This window comes from Ahaetulla prasina, chromosome 7 (assembly GCF_028640845.1).
Source record: "Ahaetulla prasina isolate Xishuangbanna chromosome 7, ASM2864084v1, whole genome shotgun sequence".
Taxonomy (NCBI): Eukaryota; Metazoa; Chordata; class Lepidosauria; order Squamata; family Colubridae; genus Ahaetulla; species Ahaetulla prasina.
In genome coordinates this window covers 89941177-89955537 of record NC_080545.1, presented here as the reverse complement: position 1 = coordinate 89955537, position 14361 = coordinate 89941177, and the positions used below count along the sequence as shown (strand labels likewise).

The 14361-nt window shown below is 41.3% G+C and overlaps 1 protein-coding gene across 1 annotated transcript in view; it reads right to left on the bottom strand.

The window, feature by feature from the left end:
• Window positions 1-327: 327 nt before the first annotated feature.
• The window catches only part of SLCO1C1 (solute carrier organic anion transporter family member 1C1), a 32100-nt gene continuing 18066 nt past the window's right edge, over window positions 328-14361 (bottom strand). Inside the window, exons 8-12 of the mRNA XM_058190438.1 lie at window positions 12075-12240; window positions 11136-11320; window positions 6081-6145; window positions 3484-3601; window positions 328-737 (exon numbers count right to left, since the gene is read on the bottom strand). Coding sequence (XP_058046421.1) covers window positions 512-737; window positions 3484-3601; window positions 6081-6145; window positions 11136-11320; window positions 12075-12240 — 760 coding nt within the window. The 3' untranslated portion in view covers window positions 328-511. The remainder of the gene's footprint in view (window positions 738-3483; window positions 3602-6080; window positions 6146-11135; window positions 11321-12074; window positions 12241-14361) is intronic.

The following is a 14361-nucleotide window of genomic DNA, read 5'->3' as shown; positions in this document are numbered from 1 at the left end:
CCCTCAATGAAATCCGAGTTTGACACCCCTGCTCTAAAAGGATGCTGTCTGCAAGGAATATAAATCCTTCCATTTCCCACTATCCAGTCAGAGCTGAAGAAGCTTCTTGGATGAGAAGCGAAATGTCTTCAAAAGGAAGAAAAGACAAGAAAGTCCAGTTGTCTCCTGAAAAAAACATCGTTGGGACCTCCAGTTTCCCCTCACCAAATTTATTAAAAGGAGACATCCACACCTCTCCCTTCCATATTGCAGCACATTAATATATAGTGGGTTGGGTTAGAACCAGTGGTGGGATTCAAGTAATTTAACAACCGGTTCTCTGCCATATTGATTTCTTCCAACAACCAGTTTGCCAAACTGCTCAGAAAGTTAACAACCGGTTCTCCCAAAGTGGTGCGAACTGGCTGAATCCCACCACTGGTTAGAATAGTGTTTTTCAATGTTGGCAACTTGAAAAAGACTATGTTAGAAGCTCCAGTTTCAGTCCAAGTTCTCCTTGAACACAGTCTTCCTAAAGTTGTGTTTCTTTTTCTGTCCAGTAGGCCTTCTGAATCAGGCAGTCTCTCTTGACAAAGTCACTTTTCCATTTTTTCACTGAGGTAGCTTCTCTCTCCCTGCTGCTCGCAGGGGTTTCGTTTGGTGGCGAAACGGATCTTTTCTTTAAGACGATCAAGACGGCAACGCTGAGGATGGTGGAGACGGTGCCTAAAACAATCGTCAAACCAAGGTAGATGTATCTGCAATAGATTGACAGATGCACCGAATCCATCACCTATATCAGGGAATTGCTGATATATTCATTGTTTGTTATTTTTGAAAAGATGCTGTACTATGAAAAGGTTCTGGTCCAAGAAGTCACATTTTATTCAACAGGAAATGAAAGGCTTTTCCATTCAATTCTGGGATTTGCCTATTATAATACACACACTCTCTCTCTCTCCCTCCCTCCCTCCCTCCCTCTCGCTCTCTTTCTCCCCGTCTCTCTTTCTCTCTCTCCCTTCCTTCCTTCCTCCCTCTCCCTCTCTTTCTCCCCGTCTCTCTCTCTCCTCCCTCTCTTTCTCCCGTCTCTCTCTCTTTCTCTCTCTCTCTCTCTCTCTCTCTCTCTCTCTCTCCTCCATCCCTTTCCCCATCTCCTCGCTCTCTGTCTGTCTATCTATCTATCATCAATATCATCAATCTATATCTATCATCAACCTATATCTATCTGTAGATGGAATTACCAAGCGAGAGATGGAAAGTTGAGCATTTTCTTAATGAGAGGGAGAGCGAGAGATGGTAGGAGGATAGGTAGGTAGGTTGATGATAATAGGTAGGTTGCTAGCTAGCCAGCTAGATATCTACCTATTATTATCTACCTACTCTTTCCCTCCCTCCCTCTCTTTCTCTCTGTCTCTCTAAGAAAATACTCAACTTGTCCTCTTTCTCTTGGTAATTACAAGGTTTTTTTTTAAGTAAGAACTTTCTTAAGGATGGCATACTTGGATTTCTCCCCCTCTATGCTATTTTGTCCTCCTTCTTATTGTGAACATGGTCTTCCATTTTGGCATTTGTGGTACCTCGCTGGGTTTGGGAAAGCCCTTTTCTCTGGAGGTTAAAGGAACAGGAACGGAATAAACTCAGCCTGTGCACTTTGATTGTTTGCAGAACGATCTTGTTTGCTATCAAAGTCTTGCTGATAACTGCACACTAGACTGCCTCTCCTGATCAATGGGGTGGCATCCAAAGCTAATGCTTATTTCTTTGAAAGAGGAGTCCCCTCGATCCATAGTTTATGAGTCTGTATGGCAGAGAAATATAAAAGAGAATATTTGTAGCTCAGGGTTGAATTGTGGGATCCTTGACGCTCTCTGAATTGCAGGCATTTCATGGCCCAATTAGGTAAGTTAGCCCTGATGATGTTACCTAGTTGAGTAATGAAACCTCTGCAAGAAGACCATCAAGCTCAGAGAGCACCAAGGCCCCCTAGAAATATAATTCCAATAGAAAAGTCTACAATAGCAACAGCACTTTACAGTGATTTACAGATCTCTCTAAGCCAGGTGTCTCCAACCTTGGTCCCTTTAAGACTTGTGGACTTCAAGTCCCAGAGTCCCTCAGCCAGCAAAGCTGGCTGAGGAACTCTGAGAGTTGAAGTCCACAAGTCTTAAAGGGCCCAAGGTTGGAGACCCCTGATCTAAGCAGTTTACAGAGTCAGCATATTTTCCCCAACAATCTGGGTCCTCATTTAATCGACCTTGGAAGGATGGACAGCTGAGTCAACCTTGAGCCAGTCAGGATTGAGGGAATCGAACTCCTGGTTATGTGAGCAGAGTTAGCCTGCAATACTGCATTTTAACCACTGCGCCACCATAGCTCTTATATCATACATATATAGCTAGCCAAGCCTGGAGATAATATCCACTCCCTTTCCTAACAGTTCAGGGTCATGTATCATACTGGTCAGTGTCTGAGAGAAAATCTAGGTCATAGATTTTTACATATACTACACTACTAACCAGAGCATATAAAACATTTGCTAGACCAATTCTAGAATACAGCTCGCCTGTTTGGAACCCTCACCACATCTCTGACATCAGTACAATTGAACGTGTCCAGAAATATTTTACAAGAAGAGTTCTCCATTCCTCTGAAAACAACAAAATATCTTATCCCACCAGACTTGAAATCCTAGGCTTAGAAAACTTGGAACTCCGTCGCCTTCGACAAGACCTAAGTTTAGCTCATAGAATCATCTATTGTAATGTCCTTCCTGTTAAAGACTACTTCAGCTTTAATTGCAATAATACTAGAGCAACCAATAGATTTAAACTTAATGTCAACCGCTTTAATGTAGATTGCAGAAAATATGACTTCTGTAACAGAATCATCAGTGCTTGGAATACTTTACCTGACTCTGTGGTCTCTTCCCATAATCCCAAAAGCTTTAAACGAAAACTTTCTACTATTGACCTCACCCCATTCCTAAGAGGACCATAAGGGGCGTGCATAAGCACACAAACGTGCCTACCGTTCCTGTCCTATTGTTTTTCTTTTCTTCTTCCTATATATATATGCTTATACGTCCTTATATTTACTCATATATGTGTTTATATACTATATAATCTTTTTGTATGATACCTACATATATTGTTGTGACAAAATAAATAAATAAATAAATAAATAAATAAATAGATAGATAGATAGATAGATAGATAGATAGATAGATAGATAGATAGATAGATAGATAGATAGATAGATAGACAGACCTGGATGTTCTCTCAGATATTGGACAATATGATACATGATCCTGAACTGTTAGGGTTCAGAGACCTAACCCTGAACCCTAACAATGTTCTTCTAGGTCCCATAAGATGACACTGCCTCAGGGGAGGCACTTGGTAGCTGCTCATCCCGTGCAATGGGATGGACAGAAATAATCCAGATAAGGGCAGTCCCGCAAATGATATTCTGTGGGGAGTTATGGAGAAGAAATTAATAAGTTACCTAAAAGCCTTGGAATCATACAGCCTACAAGCTCCTTGACCTCCACATAGTTTGCTTCCCCATTGGAGGCAAGTTGTGTCTAGGGATACTCCAAAGTATACTGGGGCAGGGATTCCTGCTGCAGAAAGAGAAGACAAAAAGAAAAGGAAGGAAGGAAGGAAGGAAGGAAGGAAGGAAGGAAGGAAGGAAGGAAGGAAGGAAGGAAGGAAGGAAAAAGGGAAAGAAAGAAAGAAAGGAAGGAAGGAAGGAAGGAAGGAAGGAAGGAAAAAGGGAAAGAAAGAGAAAGAAAGGAAGGAAGGAAGAAAAGAAGGGGAAAGGGAGGGTGGGGGAAGGGAGGAAGGGAAAGGAAAGAAAAGAATTACTATATTTGTATAGCAAATATTGTTATCTGTGCATTCTTTACTGGCATATTCATTACCAAATACTTCCAATTAGACAAACAAAATTTACTTGGAGAAGACATTGTCTGCTTTTTAATGAGTTTTTCATCCCATAATATAGGTGGACAACTGGTGGTCCTGCCTCCTTTTGATTGCTTTTGGTCCCATTTCTGACCACGGTTGATGAAAATAAAACTGCAGTGTCTTGCCAGTTTGTGGTAAGAAATAATAATAAAAAAGGAAGATATACCAAAATGGAGTATATATATCTTAAAATCAAGATATCATTGTTAAAAAAATCCCTCAGGGTAGAACATGGGTGAGATAGTCCCACCCAAACCTATCCTTCTCCCATAGGTATAATGGTCTATAGTCTCACCCTCTCACTGGTCTTCTTCCAAAATTCCTCCAAATTTCCTATCAACATTTGTAAGCAGGTTGCCAATACAGGGTAGTTTGTCTAATTAATTTTCATTCCCCAGAAAATGAAAGTAAGTTTGTGTTAAGGCTGTCTTGGCTGAATAAACCTACCCCCAACTGTTCCTCAGATATCTTTCCAAATGGTCAAAAATTTGACCCTGTCTCCTGACATTCTGGTCAATGCTTGTTAGAATTACTCAAATTTTCAGTGGCACATTTGAGCACAATTGAATAGAAACTATAATACAAGTCTCAGGATCCATTTCCCATCTTGGCTAGAGAATATCATTTCCCCAAGTACAGGCAGTTCACTTAGTGACCGTTTGAAGTTACAACAGCACTGAAAAAAGTAACTTATGGCCATTTTTCAGACTTATGACCATTGCAGCAATCCATGGTCACATGATTTACATGCAGATGCTTGACAACTGACTCAAATTTATGACGGTTGCAATGTCCCGGGGTCATGCGATCAACTTTTGCAACCTTCCGACTAGCAAACACAAGGGGGAAATCAGATTCACTTAACAACCGGGTTACTAATTTAACAACTGCAGTGATTCACTTAACAAATGTGGCAAGAAAAGTCGCAAAATAGCGCAAAACACACTTAACGAATTGCCCAGTTAGTAACATAAATTTTGGGCTTAATTGTGGTTGTAAGTTGAAGACTATCTATTCATTTCTGAGTCTATATCTTACGGCTAGTATATTTTAAATTAATAATATAGATGAGAACTAGAAGAAAACAGGGAACTTAAAAGGCTAAACATGGTTGGATCTGTTCAATCTCTAGAAAGGAGGCAATCAGGAAGTCTCAGAACTGTAGGCTACACTGGGAAGTTAAAAAAATTATCTGTTGCAGCCAGTGGTGGGTTTCAATTTTTTTTACTACCGGTTCTCTGGGTGTGGCTTGGTGGGCGTGGCTTGTCTTGGTGGGCGTGGCAGGGGAAGAATACTGTAAAATCTCCATTCCCTCCCCACTCCAGGGGAAGGTTACTGCAAAATCCCCATTTCCTCCCGATCAGCTGGGAATTGGAAGGCAGAGAATAGATGGGGGCGGGGCCAGTCAGAATTTTTACTACCGGTTCTCTGAACTACTCAAAATTTCTGCTACCAGTTCTCCAGAACTGGTCAGAACCTTCTGAAACTCACCTCTGGTTGTGGCCTGTTGGCTGCTAGACCTTCTAGCAGCCGAATCAGAGGAGGAGGAGGTGTAAGAGTCAGGGCCAGCATCAAGGCAAGCTGAGAAGGAAGAGGGAATGGAGCTGGCAGAGAGAGAGAGACAGAGGAGGAGCCTGGGCCATCCATCAGCCCTCAGATGGAGAGTCAACAGCCCCCAGGTCTGGAGGTGGCTGATGAGGAAAAGGAGGAACAGCTGGGTCCAGTGCCTGATGTGCAGATGTGCAGAAGGCAGAGGAGAGCAGAGCAGTGGAAATCCGTGGGTCGATCCTTGGGAAGGAAGAGCCACCGCTGCTAGCAAAGCCCCACCCTAGCTCTGGGGATAAAAGGCAGGGGGCGGAGATGAATAGGTGTGGCAGACAACTATTCATCTTCTGGCTGGCCGGACATGTTAGCCTGTGAGAGAAACTTTTTGCTGGGGCTGCCGGCATTCCTAATAAAAGCATCTTTTGAGTTCACATCAGGGGGTTTGTCATGTTTGGGGAGCTGGGTCAGAACATCATCCTAGCAGAAGACAATGGTGGACCACTTCCATACAGTTGTTAAGAAGGTTGGATAGCTAGGTAATCATTAGGATTCGTACTCACCTGCAAAGAGATTTTACCTTTTACTTACCAAGGACTCTTACAGTTAAAGTATAGATGCCCAGGGCAAAAGATTTCAACTGAGGATTAATACATCTGAAATATATAAAATAGAAGAATTGTATAAAGTGTGCAAAAGGAAACTCTGAAAGCATGATTAGAAAGGATTAGAGACAAAATGCTTTGGAATGAAGAAAGAAAAAATTAAAGCATCTAGCCACAACTGCAGAGGACCTACGGAGAAAAAAGGGAGAAATTTGAAGAAATAAAAACAGCTTGTCAAATTGTGTAAAATTAAGCTCTACTACTATGTGTTGGGATTGAGTTACAGCCAATGGCACAGGAAATTTTGTGCTGATAGGAGAAAAAAATGGAAACTTAGAGAACTGATGGCAGGAAAAGACCCAATGGTCCATCCAGTCTGTCCTTTGAGTTTTTCTTTGTTTTTTTTCTTTTTAATCAATTAATTTTAATTACTATTTATTTATTATTTTATTTTTTAAATTTTTGTCAGGCGATAGACGTGTTTATCCCAAGCATATTTAAACTCAGTTACTGATGATACTGTAGAAAATTAACACCCACCCCTCCTAGAAGAATGAAATATTTTAGGAAATATTAAAAAGGTAGGATAAAATATTTCACCTAAAAGAGAAATAAAAATTTTAAAGGAAACAGAACCCCAGGACACCAGCTCCCTGCCCCCAGCAGATATTTTGGAACAAATTAAGAAAGACTGGGCCAGCCTATCTACAAGACAATTAGAACTTCAGCTCCACGGTGATGGGATTAAGACATCAACCCTCAGGACATAATAGGATTAGCCCTCTACCCATCTAGCAGCAGGGTTCACTGCATTTCAAAATTTGCTAAGGACATTGCATCACCCATCAAGATTCAACCAAACGTATCTCAGACAACCTGAGCTATGACCCCTGCATAGCCCCATGGGAGTCTGACAGCAGCCAATAGAATACATATTCTTGCACAGGAACAGGAAGCTCAAGTCCACTCCATGTGGTCAGCTGCCCAGGACCTCAAACCCATGTGGTCTTGTCCATCAATAAACCATCTTTCCTATCTTATCTGAGAAATATAGTAAAGAAAATGTATATTTGATTATTCATGTATTAACAACAGCGAGAATTGTATTTGCACAAAATTGGAAAGTGAAAAAAAAAATCCCTACAGAGAGAGAGGTAATTAAGAAAATATTAGAATGTACAGAAATGAATAGATTAACATTGGCAATTAAAGGGAAGGAAGAAGTAGTAGTATTATAACGTACCGGGGCAATTTTATCACTGGATAGAAAAAGAATATGGACAAAAAGTGGTATAAAACTAAATAAATCCAGAAGAAAAATGTTTTTAACAGGAGATATATTAAATTGAAATGTAAAAGCAAAGAAATATATATTAAGAAAATGGTGGTAAACGTTAAATATGATGACACAAAAATTTGTACCCAGATGACACACTGGTTGATTAATGATGTAATGTTTGTTTTAAAATAAAAAATAAAAAACTTTTTATAGAAAATAATAATAAAATAAACCATCTTTCCAATCAGCCTCCATGTTTCCAGTGTCTTTCTCCCCACTTGGAACTAAACCAGATGGATAGTTCTTCCAACGATACTCAGTTATTGATGAAGGATTCAGTTAAAAATGGACTGCATTAAATATCAACAGATAGCAAAAATATCAACAGATGATCAAAACTGAGTTGGTGAAGAAGCTAAAACTGAAAAGAAAATGGCTATTAACAGCAAGAGAATAGTCAGTCTGAAACCACAAAGTTTGCAAAAACAATGCAATGTTCACAAACGTGCGTTTAAGATTAGATCTCCCAGAGAGCTTGTAAACCTGCAAGAATCTGCAGGGAAATTGTTTTGGGTTTTGTTTTGTTTTTTTGCTTTCTTAAGAAATTACTCAATTGAAGGGATTGCTTCCAAAATCCAGGGGTTTAAAAGTCATACCATTGTAATGCCATCCAATTCATTGTAGGATCTGACTTGTAAGACTTGCACAATAAATTTAGTTAGGGCAAGGGTGTCAAACTCAAGGCCTGCAGGCCATATCCAGTCCCTGGGGTGCTTAGATCTGGCCCGCGGGGCCACCCTGGAAAAAGTGAAGGACCAACCCGTGGTGCCTCTGCCAGTGAAAATGGGCTCCTGAGCTCCGTTTTGAGACGGCCTCCTGCAACCCTCTCCGAGTGAAAACAGAGCTTAACACGTAACAAATGTGTCAAGAAAAGTCTTAACTTAACAAATGTTGGCTCCCGAGCTCCGTTTTCACTGGGAGAGGGTTGCAGGAGGTCGTCGCAGCCAAAAACGGACCTCAGGAGCCCGTTTTCGCTGGCAGGGCACTCGGGCCACCACAGGCACCGACACAAGTGATGTTAAGCTGGCCACACCTGGCCACGCCCCCTAGCCATGCCCTCCCAGCCACCTGGCCAAGCCACCTTGGCCACGCCACCCAGCTCCCCCCCCCCCGGATGAAGCATAATCCTGATGCGGCCCTCAATGAAATTGAGTTTGACACCCCTGAGTTAGGGTGAAGCATTGAACCTGTTGAACTGAATTTCAATGAATCAAAGGATTCATGCCTGCAATTTAAGCAGAGAGCTACCAGCACAGATTTATCTGTACAGAGGCTTGTATTCTGTAAGATTAACATAATGCATGGATTCCTAACAGTGGTGGGTTTTACCTTTGCTACCAGTTCGCTTGCATGCACAAAGCGTATTTGATGCAGCCACCACTGCTACCGATTCGCCCGAACCGGGGCGAGCCGGTGCGAACTGGTAGCAACTCACCATTGATTCCTAAATATATGAGATTTATATACACACTATGGGACGTGTGTTACCCAAGAGAAAGCATTTCATCTACTTGAAAAAAGTACAGTTGCTGATGTTAGAATATGACTGCCATCTGTAGGATCCTTGAAAAATTACTCCTGCGATTAAACTTCCAAGAGTGTGGATTTTGTTTAAGCTATACCTAATTCCCAGAAATATTTTAGAACAGACTCTGATCAGGTGGTATTTGAGTCCTTTTAAATCCCTTCACTTCGTTTCCAGTGTTTAATTTAATACAGCAGAATTCAGTCCCTGAAGGGCTCCTTCAACATGTGAACTATTGTTAGTTTATAGCATATATTTAATATTATTATTATTAATAAAATCAGGAGTAATAGTTTTGGTTGTTGTTCTGCTTGAAGGAAGAGAACAAAACTATGCGGAAGCATGTAAATAAATAGAAAACAGATGCACGTAATAAAAAGAAAACATATCTCGTTCAAACAAGTTGACTTAAATGTCATCATTTTTATAGCATCATTTTGCATTTTATCTCACAAATACAGTGACCAAAAATCCTTCATTATAAAGGACAAGCCTTTATTTCAGAAATCTGTCCTTTGGATTTATTTATTTTTCAAAAATTCACTTTTGGTCTTTTAACTTTTACCGCAGAAATGATAACACTTAATACGGTCTTTCACATCCATGTGAAAAATATGGAAATTGAATTGTCTTTTTAAAATAAGTTTACATATGTGGTGTAATTTTAGATATCTTTAATAGAATATACATTTTTGCTTACATTTGGCCCCGATGTGTACATTCGCAGGAACGCCAGACAATTTTTATATCTATAAAAGATTTGAAACCCCTTCTCCCTTGTGTAATAGCCATGTTGCCATGAAAATAAGGCACAACTGGTCACAAATACTTACGTTTATTCATCATTTCAGGTTTATTACATGTTAGCTATCTTGTTCTAAGTGATTTGTGTTTTTATTTCATAGATTTAAAATGTTTTAGATTTATACCTGCACATAACATACCATTATAGTTGCATATGTTACATTTTTATTATAGAGATTCCTTGTTATGCTTGCATTTTATCTCATCCTTGAGATAAAATCCTCTTGATTTTACAATAGTTTTGTCTTGTATATTTTCAAAACTTGTTGGTGATTGACAAACATTATTTTATTTGATGATATGACAGTGGTGGGATTCAAATTTTTTTAATACCGGTTCTGTGGGTGTGGCTTGGTGGGCATGGCATGGTTTGGTGGGCATGGCAGGGGAAGGATACTGTAAAATCTCCATTCCCACCCCACTCCAGGGGAAGGTTACTGCAAAATCCCCATTTCCTCCCAATCAGCTGGGACTCGGGAGGCAGAGAATAGATGGGGGCGGGGCCAGTCAGAATTTTTACTACCGGTTCTCCGAACTACTCAAAATTTCTGCTACCGGTTCTCCAGAACTGGTCAAAATCTGCTGAATACTACCTCTATGGTATGAGATCCAATACAAAGACAGAACAAGTGTGCCAAAATAAACCAGTTTGATTTAAAAGATAAAGGCATACACCATGAAAAGTTAGCTACCATTCCAACTTCATAAAATGAAAATATGCTTAGCTCTCCAGACAAAAGTTCATCATTTATCAGACTAGCCAAAAAATCTTCCATGTGCTTAATATATTAGTAAATGTTGAACATATTCCTAAGACACCTTGTAAGAGCCAACATCTGTCTTATATAGTTGCTTTATTAGGGGAAAAGGTCTACCTTAGTATTAGTTTCTATTTCTATTTGCACAACTGGCCATTTGATTAAAAACACATGCTCTTCCTTCCTTAAACCATGTTTTAGTTTATTTTCCTCAAAACGTTCCCTTTCAGGACTCCAAAAACAACACCAATTTGTCTTTTAAGTAGGTCTTTTCAGTCGATATATTTGAAAACTGAGCAATTGAGCTGCAAATCATCCATAGACACTGTAAATCTTGAGATACAATAAATGGAAGGTTAAACTGAAGAGCAGCTATATAGTTTCTAGTTTCCCCTTGTTTTCTAAATATCTACTAGTCCATATCCTTGCATCATTAAATCACTTTGTGTTTTTCTGCCCCTTTTACTGGGGGAAAAAAAAACCCCAATGAAATAGGGGACTGGAAAAATACAGAAAATCACGTTGCTATGAGGTGACATTATGGGAAAACCTGATATATATAGCTTACTATATGTGTTTAGAGAAAAATCTCCAGCAGTTAAAAATATTCATTACCTGAGAAGCAAAATATATCCCGGAGTGCCTCCAACTGACAAGGTATAGGAAGCGATTACAGATATCACCAAAAAATAAAGGAACATTTTGGAGCATTCCTTTCCTTGTGGACAAGGTCCCAAGAGTGCTGAAGGATGCCTTGATGAAGCCTCTGGAAAGTCCACACAGCTACAGTCATAAAATATCTGAAAAGAAGCAGGAATAAATACAGTATGGGCTCATGCCCACTGCTTAAATTTGTAGCAAGCTGAAAGGGTTACAATCGAATCAGAAGTAGCCGGGGGTGGGCTGCTGGGGGTTCGCAGGGGTTCAGGAGAGCCTCTAGCTAAGATTCTGTGCAGTTCGGAGAACCCCCAAATCCCACTCCTGGCTGGCCCCACTCACCCCGTACGACCCCTCCCAGGAGTCCCACATGGCCTGTTTTGGATGCAGGTAAGTGCAGGGCATATGTGGAGGCTCGGGGAGGGCGAAAAATGAGCCTACTCAAAGTTCGGGAAGGCCGGAAATGGGCCCGTTTCTGGTTTCCAGAGGGTCTCTGGAGCCTGGGAACTGTTTTTGCCCTCCTGGAGGCTCGAGGAAAGCCTCGGGAGCCCGGGGAGGACAAAAATGCCCCCTCCCGCCATGGTGCAGTAGGCAGAGTAGGCCACGCCCACCATGGCCACGCCCACCCAGCAACAGGGCAGAGAACCCCTTGCTAAAATTTTTGAAGCCCACCCTTGAAAGTAGGTGAAGTTGTCTAGTTTAGTGAAAAGAAGGGCTAGGGGAGACATGATAGCAGTGTCCCAATATCTCGGGGGCTGCCACAAAGAAGGAGGAGTTAAACTATTCTCCAAAGCACCTGAGGGCAGAACAAGAAGCAACGGGTGGAAACTAATCACCAAGGAGACCTGATCTGATTCTTTCTAGTCTTTGAACCAGGTGAAACAAGAAGGTGTTTACCATGTTTTTCCCACTTCCATTGGATGTTTTACAACCAGCCAGACAAGCTGAGATATACGTGATCCCATTTTCTCCACATATAGGATCCCACTCGTTTTTGGAGCATGCACATCCTGCATTGCACTCTGAAAACAGAGTTTGTTCATAGGAGGAGATTGGCTTCTTGCTAGTGGAGAAAAGAGAGAATACTGCAAGATCATTGTAGGTTGTTTCTCAACATTGGCCCAACCTCAGACCACAGTTGGAGCATCATTGGATAGCACCCCAGTATAGCAGCTACCTTCCTTCCTTCCTTCTTCCTCCCTTCCTCCCTTCCCTTCCTTCTTTCCTTCCTTTCCTTCCTTCCTTCTTCCTCCCTTCCTTCCTTCCCTTCCTTCCTTCCTTCCTTCCTTCCTTCCTTCCTTCCTTCCTTCCTTCCTTCCTTCCTTCCTTCCTTCCTTCCTTCCTCCTTCCTTCCATTTGTATCCTGCCTTTATTATTCTGAAAAATAATTCAAGGTAGTGAATATAAGCCACTATTGGAGAGAGACTGGCTAAGCCAGGGAGAGGAGTCAAACAGGGAGTTATTCTGGAATCCCTATGTGAGCACAAGAGAGTGGATTCTGATACACGCACCTTTGAATGAGGTTGAACCTTACAGGCTTGAGCAATAAAACAGCGTGGATCTGGTTGTTCACGACTGACACCAACACATCTTCCTTCTCCTATTTTTCTCACAACAACCCTGTGAGGTTAGTTGGGCTGAGAGAAAGTGACTGGTTTAAAGCCACCCAGCCGGGTTTCATACCTAAGGCAGAACTAGAACTCACCATGTACTGGTGATTGGCCCAGAGTCACCCATCCAGCGTTCATGGCTAAGGCAGGACTAGAACTTACAGCCTTCTGCTTTCTAGCCTTGTGCTTTAATCACTAGACTAAACTATCTCTCTATATTACTCAGCTTAATATGAAAACTTCTCTGCAGCCTTATCTTCTGCTAAAGTTATTTGAAGCATAGCAGTTTTTCACCTCCAATATCTGTGTTCCCCTTAGAGGGAAGGGTTAATGACTTAAGGGCCGTCAAAGGCAAGCAAAACAATAAGCAAGATCTTGCATTAAAAAAATAATATCAGAAAAGAAAGAGTAAGAACATCCTTTGGATTGGCTTCTGTTGGCTTTTATTGCACAATAAATTACTGGCAATTGAGGCCAATCAAATATTTAGGGTGGTCAGAGAACAGCCTATTACAATATTGGATTTCTCTATTGATTCATATAAGCCACTCTCGTTTCTTTAGGACACTGAAAAAAATGTACTTTAAAAAAAATATGAATCATTGTAGGAGGACAGCAGGGACGCAGTGGCTCAGTGGCTAAGACACTGAGCTCGTCGATCGAAAGGTCGGCAGTTCAGCGGTTCGAATCCCTAGAGCTGCGTAACAGGGTGAGCTCCCGTTACTTGTCCCAGCTTCTGCCAACCTAGCAGTTCAAAAGCACATAAAAAATGCAAGTAGAAAAATAGGCACCACCTTTGGTGGGAAGGTAACAGCGTTCCGTGTGCCTTTGGCATTGAGTCATGCTGGCCACATGACCACGGAGACGTCTTCGGACAGCGCTGGCTCTTCGGCTTTGAAACGGAGATGAGCACCGCCCCCTAGAGTCGGCAGCGACTAGCACGTATGTGTGAGGGGAACCTCTACCTTTACCTTTAGGAAGGCATCCATGTTAGTCTCTGGCAGCAAAAAACCAGAAGGAGCCTGGCAGAATCTTTTCCAACTGATGAAGTTCATCCAAAGGCCAAGCTTCCATTAGCTGCACTTACTTCACAAGAGCATGGAGTGACTGGACCCATGTAGGATCCTGATCTTAAAAAGTCTCCTTTTTAATAAATGTTGTCGGTTAGAAAAGATGCTACCCAGTCTCCTTTCCAATAGGAACCAAGAAATGATCCATCAGATAAGAGGGATCATTCTGTTCATGAACAACATTCTATCAAGACAGGAAGGCTATTTTAAGCTTTTTCTTTTTCTTTTCTTTTTTTTTAATAAAAAAGTTTTATTTTTGCATTTACATCCAACAACTCATCCAATGTACAGTCATATACAATCAGTTGGGCTTGCCCAGTCACCACCCCTCCTTTTGACTCTCTTCCCTCTTCTACCTTCTTCTACTTTCCAGACCTTCCTCGCCTTCTCTTATCTACATCCCCTCCTCCCTCCACCCTATACCTTCCTTCTCCCTCTTCTACCCCTCTTCCTTCCTCTTCTCCCTCTTCTACCCCTCTTCTCCTCTTTCCTACCTCCTACTCT